The 24728-nt window shown below is 38.7% G+C and overlaps 1 protein-coding gene across 5 annotated transcripts in view; it reads right to left on the bottom strand.

The window, feature by feature from the left end:
* The window catches only part of SLC10A7 (solute carrier family 10 member 7), a 152518-nt gene that overhangs the window by 94449 nt on the left and 33341 nt on the right, over positions 1–24728 (bottom strand). For all 5 annotated transcript variants that reach the window (XR_012660231.1, XM_075090440.1, XM_075090437.1 and 2 more), the window contains one exon: positions 7205–7243. Coding sequence is in view for 4 of the 5 variants with exons in the window: in XM_075090440.1 (XP_074946541.1) it covers positions 7205–7243 (39 nt within the window). In the remaining variant the exon portion in view is untranslated. The remainder of the gene's footprint in view (positions 1–7204; positions 7244–24728) is intronic.

Below are 24728 nucleotides of genomic sequence, written 5' to 3'. Positions count from 1 at the left end.
TCATTTCCAGTTTCCCTACACACATTATGTGATCAGAAGAAATATGCCAGATCATAAAATTTAAGGCACTCTGAGTGCCCAGTTTTAGCTCCTGAATCTTCCCTTCTACTTTGTAATTTGTAAATGACAATTGGACTGGAAAAATAAAGCTGCTCTGATTCTCATGTTATCTTTTCGATTTGCAAACATACACCCTGAATTCTGCCTCTGAATTTTCTCCAGCAACTTCCACTTTCACTGCTTGTTTTACTAACTTAAGAAATGCTACTGCACATATATCCTCAGCTATTTCTTTCCGTGAGAGCCTGTTACTCCATAAAAACTGTAAGGGGGGGGGGGGGGGGGCGGAGGGGATTCAATGCATTGTCTCAAAAGCAGTCACCAAGTACCACGCCAAGCTAGAGCACTAGATGGGGTTGCTGTCCAAAAAGGTCGCTGCAAGAAAAAAAATCCTACCTAAACTGTCATATGAGGAAGTGGAAAAAGCAGAATACCCAGTTATATTTATTTTTAGAAAGATAGGATTTAATTATTTTGTGGCTGCAAAGAGAATACAAAGAGATACATTTAATGGCCTACTTATTGCTACCTTTAAATAAACTTTTTTTTGGAAGAACTGGCTGCTTGAGTCCCATAAGACCAAGGGAGATTAATTAAATGCTCAGTAGCAAAAGCTAACGGGAAAACTAGGAAAGCACTGAGACCAGCTACAGCCCACATAATTTATAAACATTTGACAGCTAATAGTTTCATTTTTTGTTATTATGTAGATTTCAATGCATTTTCCTCTTAGCTGTTGGAAAAAAAAAAATACAGGGACTAATCATTGGCCTTGTAGAGGATACTCTTTTCCAAGAACTTAATAACACATTTTCTTTCCTCTTGGTTACTGTTACCTACCCTCCTTCTCCCTAACATTTCAAAGATAACCAAAAGCAGGGCTGTTATTTGTTAACCGGTTCTTAGACTGTCTGCACTGGCTGCCCGTGTAAATCCCTATTGACTTCATTGGTCTTTTCAAATCAACTGTGTCTTCAGACAGACCCCACATCATCTAGGCAGTATAATACTGAGATTTCCAGTTATCCCCTATCTTATTTCTCTCAGTCCCTTGGCATCAAGATCTCATCTACTTCTTTTTAACTTTCTGATGATTGTACCTTTATACTTAGGGTTTTTTTTGTTTGGTTTTTTTTTTTCTTTTAAAGGAGTTCAGCATTACTCACAGACAAGCAGAGAGGTTTTTTACTTTGTAAAAAATTCTGCGTCTGTTTCTATCTGACACCCACTCTGTCAATTTGGCTTTGGGAGGGGGCAGAGAGAGTGTGCGTGTACTGGGATGGGTGCACATGCCTAGCCATCCCTCAAAATAATCATCTGTATCAAGGGGTCTTTTCCCAAGCCAGTGCTAACAGGTCTCTGTCACAGTGAGCTTTGTTACTCTGCCTTGCTTGTACCAAAATAGTATAAGCTAACTCAAACTTAGGTATTAAACTAAGCATGCTATACACTGGAATCCAGACTAGAAAGGTTGGACTAGATGATCCCTGAGGTCCCTTCCAACCTGTGATTCTGCGAACACAAATATGCAATAAGAGTGAAGGCCTACACATTTTGAAGTGTTATTTGGCAGATCTGGAAACAGCTGATGATGCCCAAACTTACGTTGAGATTTCAGATCAAGCTAGCAGAAATCAAAATGAGGATGTTAAATAACAATGAGAGAACCTAGCACCAGCCACATAATAAGAGAAAGTTACAGTAAGGCAACAATAAGTGGCTCCCAAGATTATTTAAATTCCATGGAATCCAAGCTCTTCCTGCCACATACGTAATATCTGGTCAAAAGACTCACTGCTGCTGAGATCTGCCATTCTCTTCCACTCATGCAAAAACCCATCCTTCGAGACTGAGGTGGCTTCCCAAGTGGCTGATTAACAGGGAGAAGTTGCTCAGGATTTTGAGAACTACCCGAATCAAATTTGGAGCACAGACCAGCAGCACCACTGTACTGTTTCACAGCGGAAGAGCAGACCACTTCTAAGAGTGCAGTGGAACACCATAAAGCGGGTCTGCTTTGAAATTAAACAAGACTGAATCTAGAACTCAGCACCTGTTGTGAACAAACTGCCTGGCAAGATTTTCTTCTAAACAGCTAGCACAGTAAAAAAGAGAATCCCAGATGACTGTTCTGCCCCTTTTCATACTGCAAAGACAAAATTAAAAGGGAACAAAGAAGTATACAAACATTTGCCTGATTTTAGAAAAATATTTACAATGTTTGTGCTAGAAATAATTAAGCCAGATAAGGATATTTATCCTAGAAATAACTAAGATTAAAAAGTGATAATAAAAAAGCCAAAATAAACCTAAACCATTCAACATCCATTAAGGTAAAATAAAGTAAATAAATTCAGCCAATTGGTTATTTCCATATGGGTTGATTTCTTTAAATAGTAATGAAATCATTGCTAAAAAATCCATTGTTATTAAAATAAAAAAGTTGGCTCAGCCTACCAAAATTAGATTTGTAAGTTGCTGGTCATTCCCATAATTAAATCTGTGTCACAAATTTGCAAGAAAAATGGACACTATGACTAATGCATTTACTTGCTGCACTAGTGCTGTCAGGCTGTGTAAATCATTATGCCTGCTAAAGCAGAGTAGATAAGAACTCCATACATTTTCATTAACCAGCTAGGCTTTGTGTATATGTGAGGAGCTAACCCTCACATTCCCTGCTAGCTTTAGCTTTCATTTGGAAGACAACGTAAATAGAACACTAGCCTTGATTTGATTAGCCAAGTGGCTGCTCCAAAAATTATTTGAGTTTTTGAACAATATGAACCAGCACTCTCCCCTTAGATAAAACAACAAAACCATACATACTTAATTTGGACTAAAGAGATTAATGAAATGATGGGCACTTGGAATAGGTTCCTCCCTTCAGACTGACTTATATGGCCTGAACACATGCCTTATTTCATCCCATAGGCTTTAACAGAGGAAGCGAAGTTAATCCAAGACAGCATCACAAATCTCAGCCAACACTTCCATTTTCGGCTGCCCTTCGCTCTGTTTTTCAAGAGCGTGACAGTGACCAGAGCAGAGACCTCTGAATCCCCTTTTCCTCTTGATTTCCTGTCATCACAGACCTTCAGGTTTTGGTTACAGTTCTTTGTTTAAGGTGAAGCTGATGGCTGTTCCTTTCATGCTTACTGTTCACAACCCCAAGGCACCCAAGAATTGGACAACATCACAAGCTAGATATTCTCATGAGTTTCCAAGCCCACTGTCTCAAGTGCAACGGAGATTAATGAGAAGTAGAAAGAGATTAGACAAGGCTGTTTCTAGTCTAGCAGTGTACCCTTTTGTGAGGACATCCTCTTCTAGACTTTAGGCCCTCTCCTCCTCCCATGCACATAGCATTATATTGTCACTGCAAATTGAGTTTAGCTCTCAGTCGAGCACGTGTCTCCAGTTCAGTGCAAGAACAGCCTCAATGACAGGCTATGCCTTGGTGAACTTAAAGCCAAAGAGCTGAGCCACCCAGGCAAACATCATGCAACAATCATCAGCACAGCATGTTTTACAGTATCCTGCCTGCTGCTGTGCGCTTTGGACGTTAACAAGCATTATTTTTCTGTTGCAGCACAACACTTAGAAGCAGAATAGAAATGCTCAGGAAGCATGGTAATGCATAGAATGTTAAGAATCTCAGCAGAGCCATACTTAACATCCCAGACAATTTCTTTAGCCTTTAGGTGCACAAGTATCCTCTCCTACAAGCAGAAGCAGCTACCTCAGTGCTTTCTATCTCAGCAGATCTTAGCATGCATTTGCATGCTTTACAGTAGCAACCTTGCTGATAACCAACCAGCCAGTATTAGTAAAACGCTATGAGATTTTATTAAAACCCCATTAAGAGGAAAAACTGAAATCACTTATTATGTTCCACAATTATTGTAAACCAAACTGTTTAAACGAGGGGAGGAGATAATGATATTAACTACCCAACTCAAAGCAATCCTCTGTGGTATGATTCTAAATATTCTCTTGGCTGAAATTTATGTAAATTGAATTCATCTATCGTTAGTTATTACTAATCTAGCTACATAAAAACACTTTTCTGTAACAATTAGTTCTTTAAAACACTGTGTTTTAATTAGACCTGGGACATTATTAAACTAAGTGTAAATATGTACAGTATCATTCCATGCATTGTTTGGCCTGCATATTTATAGGAATACAGGCTGTGGTAGAATTTAAAAGGAATTACTTTGCGGTTAATCGGTACTTTCTGCAAATCTCCTTACCAGTGAAAGCACCTCCAAATGCTTAATCTAAGTATATTTCTGCTCATCAAGTCATATTTGGCATTTCTACATTTTGAATATCACAATGTGTTCCTTTTCATCTGAATAAGCCTATCTCAGTATCGTCCTAACATTATGCTGACTCTTTTCCTGCAGACATTTTGTTCCATAGTTTATTTTAATTTAACTTCTCAAGGACCATTTCCTAGTATTAAAAAAAAAAAGGTTAAAGCATAGCACATCTTTCAGCCCTTTTAAATCAGCTTGCTTCACACTATCACACACAGGCACTCGCCCACAGGGCATAGTCTGAGAACAGACAACGTACTGTCCTTCTGGCTTTGTCAGGGCTACACGCAAGTGCAGCAGTCTGCCCACGTGCTACACGTTGTAAGACAAGGAACGTAATAAAAATTGCAGCCTTGCCAATGGTCAGATCCTTCCAAATTATCTCCAGGACACATATACGGTTATGGTCACAGAGGTGTATAACTACATCTAAGCCCATCCACAGAGAGCACATCATCACACACTAGTCAGAAAAATGCAAATGTGGTTTAGATTCATGACAAATTAAAGAGATAGGAAATAGGATCTCCACCTATAGCCAAGTCTGTAAGTTAGACACCAATATAAACTGATGGATTTCCAAAAACACCACCAGGACCTTCCATTATCTTCTCAGAAACAGGATAATTATTTTCATATTTTGACTTCAATTTTATGTCTGTATATATATAGACACACACAAATATATATTTAATGCTTCACCAGTTCTTCATGGAAACCTTACAAAGTAAGTGACCAACCACATGCTAGTGACATTCAGAAGCCACTCAAAGGCCATGTGGACCTACAGCACTGTGAAATTGGTCAACAGCTCCGGCTACTTATTACAGTCCCTGACCAACTATCACCCCACAGCACTTTCAGTCATAAGGTTCATCCTATCAGCTGCACAACTGGAAAAGTTTGTAAGAGCAAAGCTTTCAGTAAACATATTTGTGATTTATTTTCTGTCATATATACATATTCTCTACACAATCATGATTTCAAACTAGGACACCACAATAAGTGTCTAAGTGTTCATATACATTTGTGACTTAATAGTGGCCGCTTTACAATCTTTTTTTTTTTTTTTTTTAAATCAATAATTTAAAAAAACCAAAATCAGTTGGTATTGTGGTTTGATCATAGCTGATTCTTAATATTTTTGAAAAGTCTTTCCTGGGAATTTTTTTAACAAGAATGTTTACTGCAATGCTGCTCCTAGATTTAAAAAAAAAAAAGTGAAAAAGTAATTATACATAAATGGAACTTTCCAATGATCAGTTCAAGGAACTAAGATGAAAACCAAACTCAGGAGTATTACACGAACACACAAACAAGCTTCTTTAACTGAGATTCCTTCAAAGGTCTACAAATGTGTTCTATAAATTAATGTGTGTTGCTTTACTAGGAGCCGGCATTGTAGTCAGACGCTCAGGGCCCTAAATTCTTATTTGAAGCCAAAAGTCATTCTCCTAATAACAGCTGAACTGAGGCCTTTGGGTATTCGGGGAAACCTCCTGAACTTAAAGCTAGGGACAGCAGAAAAACTGATGCCCGTGCCAAGCAACAAGAGAAAATGCCACGCAGATACACAGACTTAAAAGTTGTTCTAACACTGGGATTCCACAGTTTGAGGCAGCAAGTACCTTCTTTCCATTGGAGGAGAACATGATAGGCGACAAAAACGAACAAGTATTTGGGAATTGATATTTTAAAAAAAAGGAATGGTCATCTATACCCACAAAACTTACATCCACCCTCCTAACTTTAACCTGGCCCCTCAAAAAAGCAGCAGCACAGTGCGTAACTTCAAAATGCCCAGCAACTTTCTCTCTTGATGGTACAGCTTTACATAAACTCCCAAATTCCAGCTTTTCATAACACAAATGGGCATAAAGCGAGTTATTTTGTACTTGCAGTTTTGATTTTGATTTCCTAATTTGAATTCTTTTGTCATTCATTCATTATATACATCATAGTTGTCTTTATGGGGACACAAGATCAGAATCGCAAGCGCACACTTCTAAACATGCACAAATTTTAGTAAAGAACAACAAACTCAATTATTAGCTGCCTAAATAAATAAAACAGTTACAGCAGCTTGCTTATATATAAAGTAATTCGTATTTAATATTCATTAATGTGTCTTTAAACAACACATCAATAAAAGAAATCTATTCTTCCTTTCTTCATAAATATATGTATTTAGTGTTCTATACATTCTTTCTGAATCTTTGTAGACCACCAGGCCCACAAATACTGTTTTAGCTTTTTGCAGAAACGGTTATATCTCCAGCTGGATTGATTACTTTCCCTTATCTAGCTATTTTAGTGTGTTCCTCAGAGACACTGAGTGGCTTCACTGACAGTGAAATATGCTAAACAAATGACATGTCACTGAGTAAATTAGCATCTACTCTCTGATCAGCTGGGTCATGTTTTCTTTTCAAAATCTATGGCCTCTTGATAGAAAATAATGAGTATTTGATGGGCCTTATTAGAAAAATCAATATATTGATGCCCACGTCTGAAACATCTGCATAATAATAGATTCTGTTAACCCATTAAGGAGAAAATTAAGATGTGTTTACACATTATTAATTTAGTGTGAGCAGAGACAATTTATTCAATACTTTTTCTCAAGAGTTTAGCAGAAAGAAAAGAAATGGTAATATCTGTATTTAATGGTATGGTGACATAAATTGAAAGATGATTCAGATTTTTGCCAGCTAAATGGCACAATTCCACAAACACTAATGTGAAAAATACAAACGCACCAATGATAGTGTTAAAAATAAGACTATTAAAGCATTTGCTATAAATACTGCATTACTTACCAAAAAACTTCCAAAAGCAGAATTAAATATAGCAGCTGCCTGAAGAGAGAAAAAGATAAATATCAACAATGGTAAAATAGCTACAGTACAAGAACAAAATGTTATTCCCCCGCCCAACAAGCTATTAGATCCTCCACATACACACATACACAGAGACCATTAGGCAGTTAGCCACTGCTTAAAAAATTGCCGGTGGCCTGTAACTTATGAAGACTGATAGGTTCTAGCTTATGCATTCATAAATAATGTGCTGAAATGGACAAAAGCAGGGGGAGAAGAAAAATCCTTGCCGGTAGACTTAAGAGGAATATCCACAAGAACTAGGAATATTACACAGAAGCTTGGTCCCACTGCTTTTGCTCTGATTTGCCAGAAACATTTTTACATATTGACCTATTACTTAAATATAATCTGCTTTAACCAAAACACTACATTTTCACAAACTTCTAACTATTTTTAATGGTATATTGATCAGGCAAGTGAACTAATTTAATTGTTTATCATAACATAGTATTGACAGATTCAGAAGTTTCTGTAGTTTGACCAACAAATTTTAAATAGGAACAAAAAAAAAACCCCACAACCACCCCACACCTCTGAGGCCAAAAATGTCTAATCATTACTTTTTACTCCATAGTCTTTCAAAATAAGGAAATAAACAATTTTAATAATGACTTTAGAAGTGTTTGTGCTTACCTAAATATCCAGGAAATATAATGTAGCAGTATTATTTCTTAACATTAACTCATTAAATTCCAGGAAGTTAAAACTTGAATCTTGAATAGCTTTCCCCAATTACCAAGAAAGAACAGAAACTCTTGTATGGCAGCCAGTCTGATGATGAAAAGCCACACAGCAAAGGTAAGAGGGAAGAGAGGAGGGAAATCTACCATTTGCACGAAGATTTAGAGCAGGGCCAAATTAATCACCCTGGACACTTCCAGCCACAGATTAATAATAAGTGGATGCTAGCGAGTTTAGCAAGTTTGAATAGAGTCCAAAATCAGGGTAGGAGCTGTAGCTGAACCTGCCTTCTGCTCCATAAGAGGATGCAATGAAAATGAATGGGTAATGAGATCCTTGGCTCTAGAGAGCTTAGCTTTCTTATTCAAGTTCATAATTAATTCAAAGCTTTGATAATTTCATTAGATTCCTCCTCTGCTGGCCCTATCAATAAAAGATGGCACTGGACCACAGCTCCTCAGCGGCCCAAATACAAAAACAAATGCAGACTAGGAAACCTTTGCTGACTTGCTTACTAACAGGGACAATGGCATATGGCACTCCATGTTGCAGAGGGAGCATCTGAATAGATATAGCTAAATTAAACATTATAGTTGACAGTTGTAAACTACAGTAACATATTTTAACACCTCTTCCTCATCAGCATTCTTTTTTTGAACATAAAAAAGAGGCAGAAGTCCAAACAGCTCCTCTTGCCAGACATCACAGCTGAAAGCAAGAGTGAGTACTACTAAAAACAATCTTCAACAAGTGTGAATTAAATCAGGATTTTCTACTTGTGTTTGAAGTTGTGCAGCTGATACTTTCACGTGGCAAGGGAAAGACATATTACACCCATGCACACAAACCTACTGTGAGGGATTAGTTTCAATACAGGAGATGTCCTCGTAGGTATCTCTTGTTAATATAGCCTTCTTAAGGTTCCTACTACCATTATATTAAAAAACCCATCAGGTTTATCAAGTCTCTTTTGTATTTGTTGGACATGTGCCATTCTTTTACACAGACTGATTGTATTCGACCAATCTGATAAAGATGAAGAAAGGTCCCTTTTATTACATCCTGCCTCTGAATCCAAAAAGGAGGATCTAGACTTCCATTTCCAAGGACTTAAAGATCTCTTCCTTGCAAAACAGCCTTCATTATACAGAACAGTGTAAATCAACTGTTAAGATCTGAAAGACACAAGCATCTGGGCTCCACTTCTACACCAGAAGGCTGGGAGGAAACTTCATGGTCCCCGCCTCCCCCTCCAGATTTTGTGTGCAGAGTGACAGCTACATTTCCGTCTGCTACAAAGAACCATACCACTCACCCTCTTCAGGAAAACTGGCGAAGTCCACATAAAATGGATAGAGGACATAAAAACTAGTCCTTCTCTCCCTAAAATGCTAAACTTACCTCCCTGTCCCAAAAATATCTGGTCCTACCAGAAGTTGGGTTCAGGCCAGGCTCTGCTTACAGTGCAGGTGAGCCTGCCAGACCACATCTAGTGACGCAAGAGAAATAACTTCAGTGCTAGATGGCCCTCAGCCATTTTCCTGGTCATTTCAACAATTCACAGAGAACAAAGCAGAAGCTGCCAAGAACCAATATGCTCAGAAGGACACTGTGTGTCTAGTTTTAGCCACACCAGCAGCTACCAATCCTGATTCGAGGATCATCTAAAGACATTAAATTTCTTTTACTTCAAATAGGCTGCATTTCTACTTCCAGGAGAAATTCTGTACCTGGAATGGTGGTAAGACAACATACCAGGTGGTTCTGGTGGTATATATTTTGGCCGTCAACAAACTTCTTTTCTTTCTTCCTATCTGACCCACTAGGAAGATTTCTGGTGGTTTGTTTGGGTTTTTTTTATATTCTCAGGCATACAATAGGTACTAAGACAACAATCTTAGCCAAATTTTACACTTCAGATATTCGGCCAGCCATGTTAAAACGTCATAATTTGCGCCTGGTCCAAGGGTACACTAGTTTGCAATTATTAATTCCCTTACTCCAAAGTGTCAGAAATCGTCTATGGCAGATGATTAGACACTCATTACAGGCAAAGATGAAAAAAAAAAAGTCAGGAAGACAACAAATTAAGCTATAATAATTCAGATTACTTGCCTCAGCAAAGGAGGACTTACACGTTGATTACTCTATTTGCAGTCTGCTTTATAAACATTTCTCCTGCAAAATAAACTTAGTAATTTTTTCTCATACCCACAAACCTGGGGCTTATATTTGTGATTCTGGTTCAGCTTAAACAAACTAGTAGTAACTGAATCAACTGCTCCAATTTGTAATTAAATGTACCTAGTAGCGTGACCCTGTAGAATTTAAACACTTTGCGCTTCCAACTCCCTTCTATCAAGAGGGATAACATTGCCTACATACCTCACAGGGCATTGTCAAAATTAATTCATTGCTTAAAAAGCACTCTGAGATCCTTAGAGGGATGATACAAATAAACATTAGTGCTGACACATGATACAGCTAGGCTCTTCATTTTCTATTTGAAACATTTATTAGTCACTATTATTGTATAACTTTTTTTAGTGTTTGCTCCTTTTGTGCTTCAACAGATATCAGACTATCTGCAGTCAGCTTAAATGAAACAATAAAACATGAAAACATTTAGATGTCCTTATAATACTCCAAGTTCAGATTTGCATGTGTTTGCAAACCGTTCATTGCACTTACCATTAATATGAGGGAAGAGTTCTCTATAAAATCAATGGTAAGATCCTTTCAAAAGGTAAAATGCATAGCCATGTATTGGAATGCAAGATCAGACCACGTTCAGAAGCAGCAGTGGTAACAATGAGACTGATTATTCAAGTTTACATCAACAAAGACTGAAAGTCACTGCCAGTACTCTTTAACAGGGCTAGTACAGAAGAGCATGTAGATCTCCAGTTTAAAATAGCACGCACTAGCTCCACTAAACAACAAATACACTTAATATTAAGCAGATGCTGTTTCAGTCAACTCAGCATGGCGCTGGGCTTGAGGGATCTCACTCTTTCTCGCTGGTCTGCATTTCCAGGGAGGATCAGCTGGCCTAGAGCACTTTCAAATGAGAAGTAGCCAGCCCACCTCTGCAGGAAACTTATCTGGCAGCATTTGGCAGAAATTTTCCTCTTCCTATACCTAAGCCTAGCACAAAGCTTCAGCCCTTCACTACCACCTTATCCTGGAATACATGTACAGAAAACACTGCTAGGATTTGTAACAGTGACAGCAACAAGATCCATGACAATCCTCATAGCAATGAAGGCTAGTAAAAGACAGAAGGCGGCAAAGCCACCACCACTTCCCCAGAGGAGGGTACCTGAATGCAGCAGCAAGTACATGCAACATTCAAGTACATGTCACTGGGCAGCAAATCAAACAAGCACGCTAAGTTTTCAACAGCATTAAATAATACAGAATGCATTATTAACTCTGTTCCATTTCCTTTTATTTTGATATCTATCTTGGAAATTATTAGACTAGATATCTTTTGATAATAATATAGCAGAACTACATTAAAGAAATGTTCACTAGCAACATTTGGAACACCTGGGTCAAAAACCAACATTTTATCATTATCAGCAGGATTTGAATGAAAATATTATGCACAACTCAACTGGAACTACAATTGTCTTCACTGCACAGTCACCGGGAAACAAGAGCGCCTCATAGCTTTGTATGTGGACCACACAAAAAAGTAAAAGGCTTTTTCGCCAATACATAGATTTTTTTTTAACACTGAAATGTTTCATTCTTGAGTGTCATTTGGCAGCCTTTAGGGAGGTAACCTTCCTAACTGTACTTAACCCTACGCTTACAAAGGACCTGCATCCCCCCAGCACCCCACAGCTGAGAGTACATGCTATGCACACTAGGACCTGTCTGGCCCCAAGTTGTCCTCACTCTCTGAAAAGGGCGTTCCAGGGCCAAGGCCACAGATGCACGGTGATAAACAGCCTCAAACTGTCTCAGATGGAAGCAGTTTGGGCATCATACAAAGCTACTCTGTGTACGTCTGCAATTACCTGCAGTTGAAACCTAATCATTTTCAGACATGCACTAGCAGGATATACAGCTCAAGTACCACACATAAGACTAAATACCCTATTCAACACACATGGCACAATGAAGAAGAGAAAAACCCAGAAAAATAGAAAAGATCTGGAGAAAGACAAGGACTCCAGCAGTACTACTGCAGGATTATGCAGTAGAGAGCAGAGAACACAATGTGGGAGTATCACATTTTACAGTGTCCATGTTACTAATGCAAAATGTAATAGATCCACATCTCATATTTGACAAGAAGGAAAAAACTGAAAGGAGAAAAAAAAAAAAAGTGCTGACGGAAGTGATGGAAATGGTTTGACCAAACGGGACAGAAAAGGAAATTTTATCTACCCAAACAGCTCAGTGTAGTTCGAGAAGGTGGAGGAAGAAGGCAGGACGTCAGAAGTAGCTTGAATGAGTCGGCAGAGTCCCTTTAAACAACTCCTTCAATCTCCTATTTAAAAATAAAATCTCATGTGAGTGTTACCGCAGCTCATGTCTTAACTGCTGTTTCCATTAATAAGATGTTACAGCTCTGTAGAAAGCTATTTGCCACAGCACTGTTACTGCAAACAGAATATAAATATACCTAATAAGGTTTAATCTGTGTTGCTGTTCATAACTATTCATCTGAGTTCAGACAGGAAAAAATATATATATTCAAGTTCCTGGTTTTGAGCACCAAATTGAATCAGGTGTCCTCTTCTCTTAAGAAAATTAAGTTGCTTTTGTGCAAGAGTGTTTTAATGAGAACAGAGCCTGCCGACATTGATAAATGGAAATGACACCAGAGAGAGCATGTAAGCAGGACAATATGTGCATGTTACAGTCTTACAGGCTATTTTTCACTGACTATCCTGAATGACTTCGCTGTTTCTTAAGGGGCCTATTAATCTCAAATTTAGTTATTACACAACGTTTATTTGAACATATATTCTGTGGATGATGACAGTTAATAAAGGAAATCTTTTACAAGCTGTATTTTTACATATTGTTCCAACTGCAGCTCCCAGTCATTCTACTGTATTGATGGAATAACCTAGTTATGATGCAGCTTTAAAAAAGGCACATATATTCAGATTCTTTTCTAAGCATACGGGGACTCTTAAATAACTGTTAAAATGCATATAAAAATCCTGCTACAGCATGACAAAAATAGAAGAGGTAGTGTTAACTGCTCAACAAAATCTCTGGGTGCACAGTTGCCCCCTCTAAGGCAAAGCATATGCCTTTTTAACTCTCTAGCATCATCTCTGAGAAACAAATAGGGCCTAGATTTGACCCTTGGAGATGTAAATACACTCCATATTGAATTCTACAGAAGTTGTGGAATCCATCTTACACGTGAGTTTGGCTCCGTTTATCGTATATCTGATGGGCACCTCAGTCACATTTCATTTTAAAAAAAAGAAAAAAAGACCAAAAAAAACCCACCCCCAAAAGCCCACCATAAAAACAACTAAAACAAAACAATACAAAACCAACCAAAAAACAGACTTTGATGATAACTAAATTTTAAGCGCAAAGAAATCTTATAAAAATGTGAACTGATGCTTGAGAAGTCTCTTAAAAAATACTGAATTACTCTTTTTTTTTTGGACTGAAACTGTATACATAACCTTACCCTCTTAAGGAAAAAAACAACAACAACAAAAAACAAACACACACGCAACACCAATCCTTGCCCCCCAAAAAAACCCTACACCCACCAACCAAAGAAACCCCAGAACACTAACAGAAAAAAACACACCAAGATATGGAGCAGATGATGTTTTTATCCACTGCCACGTTCCTTGTGACCCAAACACAATTTGTTGACTGTGAAAAAGATATCACCTCACCCCCAACCTGCCTGTAGATCTACGTTGACAGTATGAAAATATTTATTTCGTGTTCAATAACCATCAGTTTTATGGAAATGATCCTGAAAAGGCACCAGAAAAATAAAACAGAATAACCAGTATGCTCTTTGTTTGCATTTCAGCAGGGGAACGTCATCCAGAGAATTATGTCCTCTAAAACACCTCGTTGAGCTATGGATCCGAAGCTGCCCACACTACAGATTTGTTCCAGGCTGGCTGAGGTTGCCATCACCACAGTATAAGTTTGTGCTGCTTCAGCCAGGCTCAGCATTCTGCCACAAGCAGTGCATGGAAACAAGCTGGGGGCTCTGCTAGCAGAGAGTTATTGCCTCCTACCTCCTACTAGCCAAGTTCTTTGTGTTGAAAATCAGTCTTTCACTCCCCCATTTTTGTAGTTCTTCATAACCATCACCAGCTGTTGGCAGCAATATTTACAAATACAAAACCATCCATCAAAAGGACGTCAAAAGGCAGGCTTTTTAGACACACTTATTTAGTGTACATGGTGCTTTCCATTGGAGGATTTCTCTGTTTCACCAATAGTTTCAGCAATACTGAGACAGAGAAAGAAAACTATCCTGCTTTCTTTCCTCTCATTAGAAAGGCTAACTTCTCTCTACTGTGAGCAACTGGCATGACTCAAGGGAGTTCTGGAGGGGCAGCATGATACTTTTCATTCAGAGGCAGTACAAAACAACTAAAAACCAGGAGAGTATATACAATAAAGGTTTTTTCCGGAGAGTAAAATCAGAATGTAAATATTTGGTAACAATTCAAATGACAAACATTAAGCATTCAGATCTCAGGAACCTTTGTGTCAGTTGTCACATTTCCACCAATACTAATATATAGATTAGTAACAGGAAATCATGTTGAGCAAAGGCTGGAAAGCAACTGTCCTGTATGGCTGGATCATTTTACTTCAGATTACTTGTATAACCGAGCAGAAGGAAAACAAAAGCCTTTGACATCAGTATCATAAAGATCACATGAAGGAAGCCAGGAAGGAAGAACCTCTGTTCTGAGTTGGAATGAGCATCTCCACACTGAAAGAACCAAGACTTTGTTTCCTCAGGTACAGAAGAGATGAGGTACTTCATGAGACATAATGCACAGTGCCTGACTAGCCCAGGCTATGAGCTGTACAACATTCAGTTGCTTTGTACATAGTTTCTTTGCTTTATCCTAAATGCCACAGATCCACCCACACCAGATGCTTACCAGCATACAAAACTGGTGTGATGCTCACAAGGCTTACTGGGGAAAAGGCCTATCTAGGTCCTATCCAGAAACACAAATGTGGGCAACACACACCTTTTACAACCCTACGGGATGCCAAGGTGAAGGGAGATTTCCTCTTTTTAACGACCATTTTCAATTTCCTTTCGTCAATGAGAAGGGCTGTCAGCAAAGACAGACGCCAAAACTCTCACCTCGTCCTTGTGTGAGACAGTCCTTGACCAGCCATACCCCAAGCCCAGTGGTACCCTGAAGCTGCAGCTTAACCTTCCTGTCCTCCAAACAGCTGCAGTACAAAATACAAAATCACACTCGTTAGACACAGTGCCTTCCAGTGTTGGTTCCTACGTCATGCATCCCAATGGAGCAGTAACCTCAACGTCTACAGTGGAATTTTGAATACCAACATGAACAAACAGAGGCAGTTTCTCTTTTTCTCTCTTCTGCTTAAAATTGTAAATGCAAATATTAAGATTACTGCCCAGAGCCAGTGTAAACATTCAAGCAAGCAGTGATTTAAAGCTGACAGACTCATAACAACACATGCTTTCTCATACTGAGTACATATGTGCACAAGTACCAGCAAACTCCATGCTCTATCATCTGACCTACTCCTACACAAACTTCATACAGCTCTGCCATACCAGAAAGCTCTAGATTCCCAGGAAGACATATAGTCAATTTTTTTGTATGTAATTTTCCCCAAATGAAATGCCCATTTCCATAATTTTCCTAGACATGGGGAAACAAGGTAACATCCCCCTTCTACCTACGTACTGTAAAGTATAAGCCTCAGCAGCAATATATTTGACCCATGAAATAGACCATGCTACAGAAATAGAGGGCAAAAAGGAAATAATCTACTGAAACTTTGGTATGAAAACTACCCATAAACCTTATGCACATCATGTATTTGTCAGTGACTCAAGGCTTATTACCTTAGCAGTGAAGGCACTAGCTCTTGCACCAGAACAAATGGACTGCTGAACAATGATTTAATAAAGGAGGCTCAGCTGAACAGTGGTATACAAGTAACTCTGCCAACTTGATCTCTTATGGTCAAACACTTCATAACTGTAAGTGAGTTTCTCTCTAAAAAAAAATTACTGTAGAAGGTATCCTCAAAAGGATACAGAGCAATAACAACCTCCCAAACATACTTTTATTTAAGTTCACATTTTCTGAGATCTTAAGCTGTGATAAAAACACTTAAAGGTCTTGTCCCCTGATTCTCCTGGAGACACATCATCCATAACATGATTAGAGGTCTAGTTAAACAATGCATCCCACAATTCCAAAGAGTATTACTTCCCTGCTGAAGTGAAATGGAAGCACAAGGCCACTTTTTAAAAGGTGCCCTTTGCATTAACTGTAAGGCTGTACCTGTACCAGTATTTTTCTATAAATATCCCACTGTCAGATTGCTTTCTGGGCAGTCAGTAGTAGAACCAGACATTTTAACTGCTATGCCATTCAAACCAGCTCAGAATGGCATTGTTATTAAAGTCCTTGTCACTAGTACCACTGGGAACAGCTTCACTATTAGTAGTACAATACCAGGAGACGGGAAATAAAACACTAGTGCAAGGAAGGCCACAGCACGGGGAGGCTGGCTGAAGTACCAGCTTTGTAAAATAAAAAGTAAAGTGGCCCACTGCACAGGTCCATGAACCCCAATCTCTGAAGGTCATGTCAGAATGCGTCACAGGTCACAGTTAAAAAATATGGATATTTTCATCTCATTGACAAATGTCTGCCCATATCTCAAAGTAGTACAGTTTTGTTCGTTTTCTTTTTTTTAAACCTAGCCCAAAGGTTAGGCTTTATTGTAAGCCAGTATCGTAAGGTACTGGAAATTCCCTTTTTATGAGCCCAGCCAAAGCCCAGCATGCTGCAGAGGTAGAAAGAGAAGGAAAAGAAAAGTAGCGTACTATAAAGAACAGCACTATAGTCACTGCCTAAAGATAAAAAAGGAACAATCCTGACACAAGTAACTACATTCTTTTAAATGTTGCTCAGATACTTCTGACATCTAAATTGACAATTCATATAACTATAATTTACACATTCTCACTCTGTGTATGTGTGTAAGCACATAAATGTGCATCATTACATATTACATATCCCCAGCCTTTGCCCACAGAGTTCAGCAGTGGATCAGTAACAGCTGAAGCTCCAAGATTTTTTTTCTCTGAAAACAAATTAACAACAACATTGGTATTTACCCCCACCCTTCCTTTGAAGTATGCCTAAAAAACATTTAAATTCTGATCACTTAGTTGCCCCCATTTTCCAGAAGGACTGCGATAGCCTCTAATCCAAAGAGGGTGTGGTAGGAGGGCTAGCCTTTGTTAAAGTGCAAGGATTAATACTCAAATGACAACCAAGTCTAGCTCAGGGACTTGGTTTCACAACTACTTGGCCAGCAGTAGGAGTACAACATGAACTGCAAAAAACTGAAACTGTTCTTTGGAATTTTCATTCATATATATATTTATTACACAAACGCATATATAAAATACATAGTGACTCAACTAAATTATATTTTTATTGCTTCTTTGAAGTAATTTACTTTGTTCTCTAATGCAATAGAATACTACACAACCACTACTTCTCTGAAGAAGAGGTGGAGAGAAAACGTTAAAACCTATGGGTTTCACATACAGAAGTCTACTCATGTTCTGTGGAGATCAGAGGCTCACCAAGAGCTGTGCTGGGTGCAAGCCTAAGAAACACACAAGCTTCTTTTACTGCAAAAGGTCATACACTTGCTGTCTGCGTTGAACATGCTTTTTGTGGCAGCATTTGACCGTTTCCATTTACATCCAGGGTTTGGCTGAAAACTGGAATATCCAGCATTAGGGATATTCCAGTATCTAAACGTTTGCTTTAAGCTTAAGTTCCCCTCCTCTAGAATCAACACATTTCATACAACAATTGAAATTTTTCTTTTTCGACCATTTCATTTTGGTATTTTGCTGCTTCCAGCTGAATTGCTCTGGTATCTAGTGCAAGATGGCCTCTGCTTTTGTTTGTCTCTGCACAAAGCTTTTCAGCTGGTCCACAATGCAACACCGTTACTAAATTCTTATGATGCACTGAGAAGGTACAGCCAGGGAGATCAGTTTATCAAGAGAAATGAAAGCATGAAGCACCTAAATTACACTGAAAAATGTGGACTAAGTCAAAATTATTTGTTTGCAAAACTGACCCCAGTTAACCTGACCTGAAAAAAAATATTTACATAGAGATTTCCCTGAAAGAAAGTGGAAATATTTCTACGAAGTCTAAATTGCATACATAGCGGGAAGGAAAAAAGAATGGAAAAGTTCCCAACCCAACATCGTTTGTAGCTCAACTTCCATATTTCTAAAGCAGTTACTAAAGAACTAGGTGCATATGCAATATGGAAGAAAAATAAAAATGCTATTATTGGAAAAAAAAACTCCTTCAACTGGAAAACACTTCTTTAAAAACACCTATCTATTTTCCAGCATTTTGTGGTTAAAACTATCTTCCCACCTTACTGATAAACTGTAGCGAAAAGGCCAACGCATTCTAATTTGCCCATAAAGAACTCCCAAGGAGAACTTGATAAAGAAATCAATAATTTTGTGTTAAGTACAAAGACTCCAGCAGAACACAGAAACTGGTACTACCTATTCCGTGACCGTTATTCATCATGGGCATCCAATGAGGCAAGGGACGTGGGAAGCAAAACTGCAGTCTGTCATGCTGTTTCAGCCCAGAACATCCTGTATCTACACAGTCAGACCAAAGTAAGTTTGCAGAAAAAAATCTAGATCCAGAATTCTTTTCCACCTTAAGGTACATCAGTAACATATGATGCCCTATGATAGGTAAGTAGACAAGACTGCCTAAGAAGTACATTCATGACTGCCAGGTCAAAAGTGCAAGGGCTGCCAACAGCAGGAGGTCCCGATGCCAAGACAGACGCATCTTCATAATAGCAATGCAGAGTAGAAATACATGTGAACACAAAACTAAGGAACAGAACTTGGATATGCAAACAAACATGTGAAGAGTAGCAAAAGTCACCTTATGCACTAGAAGCAATCAGAAATCACATCTTACACAAACACCAAGTACCAGCTAAATGTACAAGAAAAACACCTCAGCTATCGAACAGCTTCCTATCTGACACACTAGCTGCATTTCATAAAAACAGCTCTCACTTTAAGAAGTTTAATTTAGGTTTACAGCTATTTCTTTGAGTAGTCTGTGATCAGCCCTTTGAAGGCAAAATAGACAAATAAGGATATTAGAAATCATGTCTGGCTGGTATTTCAAGTCAAGTTTTGCCACTAATAGAAGCTTGATAAAAGGTAGATAAAGACTCTGTATACCAGGCCGTATCATTATCACCGGGGGGAGGGGGAAATCTGTTTACAGAACAGATTTTCATATCTCATACATTCATTCTAAAACCAAGTCGCTGTTTAGTCAATCCTATGGCAGAAAAGACCTCAGAAGAATATCACAACACAGTCACCACCTCATCGAATCAAAGTTTGATTTGCTCTAACACCATAACAAATACATTTCTGTAATGTGTATCTATCTCCTACTCTTGTAAAGTATCAACAAAATTCCGGGTGATATACTTACCTACAATATATAAAAGAATCATATCACTGCTATAAGCTGTAGTGTAGCAATATAGTGGCAGAGCACGAAACAGTAATCAAAGTCCTGAAAAATACACCATTGTCAGCATTGTACACTGGTACCAGTGTGTTATAGCACCTTGGTTTAAAATAAATCAACCTAAGTGCCTGCTTTGGTAAGCACTTCAAATTCACTGTACATCAGCATTAGGGGGGGTAATGTACAAAGAAACAAATCAGGAAATGGGACTTGTAAATAACAATTCAATTAGCAGATTTATATTACTCATTTCCTAATAAACTTTCTACCCGCACCTACGAGCAAACCCTCCTACAGCCTTCCCCCCTTCATTTACATATCTGTGCAGGCCTGCTCTTTTTTCTTGCGAGCCCCTTTGCCCTTTCAATCATGAAGTATATTACTCCACTGTCAGAGCAAAGCAGTTCCTAACAACAGGGAGCCCAGCTGGGATAGGAAGAGGGCAGCAGGCTCAGGCATTAACATAATAATCCAACCGCGTTCCCACAGGCCCTCAGGGCAGACAGCATATTAGGTAGGCCTCCTGCGCCGCCCGGGTGGAAGCCAACGGATCACCTGCCCATCAACCTGTGGCAGTCGCCCCCACCTCGGCCGCACCAGGGCCTGCCAGGACCCCCTGCCCAATTACCTTCCCGCAAGAAGACACGCATCCATTTTCCCACCTCTACTTAACGTGCCTGCTCCTTATTTACGATTTGAACGTACCTTGCCGCGTCATTTCCAGCCAACTCGCTCCTTGCCTTTTAACTTCTGGAAAGTCTAGGGTTTTTAACCAGGACCTGCTGCTGCTGCCAGCAGGAACCAGACCTTGAAACAAAATTTCAAATACGAAGCACTGCTCTCCAGATGCAACTTTCAGCCCTATCTATCCTCTGGATTATTCCCTGAAAGAACAAGCCAGAAAAATCAAAGGCAGACGTACGCCTTTGTTAATTCTGTGCCGTGCCATCCAAGGAAACCAGCTCAGGGTTGGCTTGCTCATTCTTTCTGGGGTTTGCAACACTGGAGGATTTTTTGGCAGCAAAGCTATCTTACAGTCTTTGGTACAAGGCCTGCCACCACGCAGGACACGGCTACCGATTAAGGAATAGAGCCCATGACAAGGTTACAGCTGCACAAACACGCATATAAGAAATTTCTAAGAATTACCATATAATGCTTATTTCAGATGCAAGACCCATGAAACCATCTGATTTAAGAGTGGCTTACAATTGTACTACTCTTCCCAACTAACATTTCTTAATATCTAAGAAATAGTCCCGCGTTTCAAACACTTAAGGTAGCAAACTGCAAATTGGAATACTAATTCGCATGTCCCCTCTACTGAGCCCTTTAAATAAAGAAAACGTTTATGTTTATTCTGCAGCGTATTTCAATGCAGTTCTCTTACAACCCCCCCTTTTTTTTTTTTTTCTGTAGATATGCTGCACAGAATACAAGCTCAAGTACTTAACAAGAAAGAAGAATAATAAACACACCAGTAAAAGATACTATTTTCTTCATATTATACAAGATCATCTCAAAGACTAGGAAAAAAGCCTTTGGTTTTAATACAACTTTTAATTTCATAAAAAAATACATATTCTCTAATTCCTCTTAACAATGGAAGGCACAACTGAAATGTAGTACAGCCTTATTAAAATCATGTTTTGCAGACTGTGCAAAGCCAGATTTACTTGATCGCTTGTGAAGCAAAATTTCCCTAACCTCATTAATTTTCATTTCTCTAGCCCTCTCAAAGAAAGAAGTATTCAGAAGCAATTTCATATTTTATTTTAAATGCTTGGTTGTTATATTATCAGTACAAAGAAGTGTAATGTGCAGTAATCCATGTCACAATAGTCTGTCAGAGAAAGACCACGTAAAATAATGACACCTATATAATTTAAATATTTTAGAAAGCAACTGTTACGGAGTTCTGCCTATTAATATTCCTCAACTACATAATGGTAACAAAAACTACACATTATGAAAATCATGACACATTTTTTTAAAAAAACTGCTTACAAGCAATTAATTTTCACAACGTACACATCCTCTTCTGCCACCACAGTCATGATAACTTGTTAGCAGCATGCCCCTCCAAACTGGGAAGGGGGGCGCAGTTAAAAATAGCCCTTTGTGTTGAATTTATTCTAGGTCACAAGGGTCACCAGTAAAACACTAGGATAACCTAGGGGTTTGCAAAATATTTTAATATAGTCAAGAGTCTTCTGACACAGCCACAAGCTCATATATCTACTATGACTTGACTTAGGCTTTTAGGACCTGCAATTTAGAGCGGAAGAGCTTTGTCAACTATCTCGTTATCCTTCCAATCGTCTCCTTTGCCCCACAAACCAATTACCATCACATCGATGATGTAAAATTGAATAGCACTTGGAACATTAGTTGCAGCTTTTCTCCTTCAACACCTTTAAATATAAATGACTTTGGTTATCCATAAACCACAAAAAGGAGCTGACATTTTTAATTACAAGAGATTAGAAGAAAGATCCCTTGAATGCTCATAGTCTTCTAGAGGTTTGTTCTAATTAAGTTCCTTCTCCAAATTATAGGTCAAAAACTCCACAAACTGAAGTAACACAAGCGGTACCGGACATACTGGAAAACCATAAATTTAACAGCAAGAATTCTCTGCCAAGAATTTGAGTATAATCAAGACATCAAGTAGCTTTTGCTGTTAGTGGTGAATGCTTTGTGCTTACAGACATGTTGCCAGTGGACACCAGAAAGCTGCAATGTTAGTAACTTTCATCATTTTTCTTATAAATTCAAATGATGTGAATGGAACACATGATCAGAAATCAACTTGTGACTAGAAATACATATTTTTCTATTTATTTCATGGCATAACCTTTAGATCAGACCCATGTCTCAAGTCAATAGGAGATATTTTTAATTTTATTTTACACAGCCCAAGGTCAGAACATTACGATGGCTCAGTTAAGTAACAGGGAAGCTGCTGATACAGGACGTGCTCCAGTTGTGATGAGCTCTTTAAAATAGTGAACGCTCCTGAAATTTCTAGATATAAAAGTTGCACTAGGGAGCAAAACATATACATGTTGTTTAAAATATATTTCATATGCCAACATCACCATTAAAAATAAAAAAACATATTTCCTTGAAGTGACAAACTATGAGGTCCATGCTGATGATGTATTTTAATTTCCTTCACAATTTACCCTTCAATTCAACCACAATTTCCTTTTCTTTTGCAAGACTCTTCCTGACTACTTGTACAGCCCTTGCTCCTTGATAGCACAGTTCCTATGGTTTTATCCTTAACCAGAGAGGAGCGCATTAGTGCAATGGACAACTGTTTTCTTCCATACATAGCTGTGCCAGCAGAACAAATACGACCCTGTAACCCCTAGATGCTCATCAGCCCTAGCTAGAGAACACTGCTCCCACAGATATGTAGGGGGCAGTCTCTTTAGCGTGTATGTTTTTTCCTTTACAAAAGTAATTTCAAATTCATAAGGACTCTCTTTGCAATGGAAGTACCCAGAATGAAGCAGTGTTCATTAATATGCAATATAATACCTTAATGTACTCAAATTTATTCAGCTGGTGTAAGGTATTTACACCTATTTCTGATTCTACTCAAGCACCTAAATTGCTCTAAAGCATGTTTTTCCCCAAGTCCAAATAAAGAATTGTTTTATACATCTTTACAACATTTTATGGTACAGAACAAGAAACTGGGGGGCAACCTAACTGCAGAAGATATCAATAATTTCACCAGTTCCAAACTCCAATTACTGGTTTAATAACCACTGGCGTCTCATGACTTCATCCCTCAATATAAAAAGTAGCTGGCATCTGCCAGGGAAAAGTAGTTCTGCAGTGCTTTTCTCTGTTCCTGTACTACATTTGAACCTCCCACCTCACATCAAATCCAGTTACGTTTTTACTTGAACTGGAGAGGTGGTACTAGTGATCAAAAGTTATGTAGGAGTTTTACCAGCCTGAAAACAAAGATGGAGATGGTAGTGCTTCTACTTCCATACACTAATCTAGTATTTGCTGACTACGTCATTCTCACTTGTCAGCAGTAGCTGTGGCATGGTTTCCAAGAGCTATAGGCAGATAACAAAAGAGAATGAAGTGGAAGGCATTTCTGTCTCAGGTATGTTGCAAATCCAGCTAGTCATGCTCGCCCAAAACCTCAGCTACAGATTCAACACCTTCATGGGAAGCACCTTGCTGCCTGCATGAAGTAACTTGAAAGAAGGTCATACTGGCCTCTGCAGATACGACTTCATGGACACTTGAATTTTACCTATTCCAGTTTTGACTGTGACCTTCAACAGAGCAATGCAGGCAATGAAAACGGCTGCAACACCTCCCAGAGGAACAACTAAGAAGAAACATTAAGAAAAAAAACCAACCCACAAGGGTTGCACGAAACAGAACCCAAACGTTATGAAGAGCTGGTTTCTTTATGTTAGGATAGCCAGCTAGAATCTTTTGAGCAGCATGTGGCTCCCAAGCAGTTACAGTGAGCTCCCTGTGCCTGGATTATGGCACATGAATGGCAACAAAATTCAAAATCCAGAGTGCGAACACCCATACAGACACAGCTATTTCGTGCCCGTGAACCACTCCAACACAGCTCCTCCTTCCCTTCCGTCTCTGAGAAGCACAGTTCCTATTTCTATCGTATGAAAATTTTAATGAGGTTTGTAATATTAATCAGATGATCAGTCAAACCTGCTGACAGCCATAGGGCCTGAAAGGTTAAATAACCCTGCATCGCCAGAAAACTTTGCCTCACATTTCTTTAGATGCTGATTTTTTTAAACACCCCTTTGGGTGTAGAGCAAGACTGATGAAGTATGTAACTGAACAGGAGCGGGGACAATAGAGCAGCAGTCGTGCCATCGTTGGAAGATGCAGGCAGCAGGCATACTTGTGCCAAAAGTGAAAATGCAAAAAACACAATACCCTTTCAG

The sequence above is a fragment of the Phalacrocorax aristotelis genome, chromosome 4 (genome assembly GCF_949628215.1).
Source record: "Phalacrocorax aristotelis chromosome 4, bGulAri2.1, whole genome shotgun sequence".
NCBI lineage: Eukaryota > Metazoa > Chordata > Aves > Suliformes > Phalacrocoracidae > Phalacrocorax > Phalacrocorax aristotelis.
This window is presented reverse-complemented; position numbering and strand designations above follow the sequence as displayed.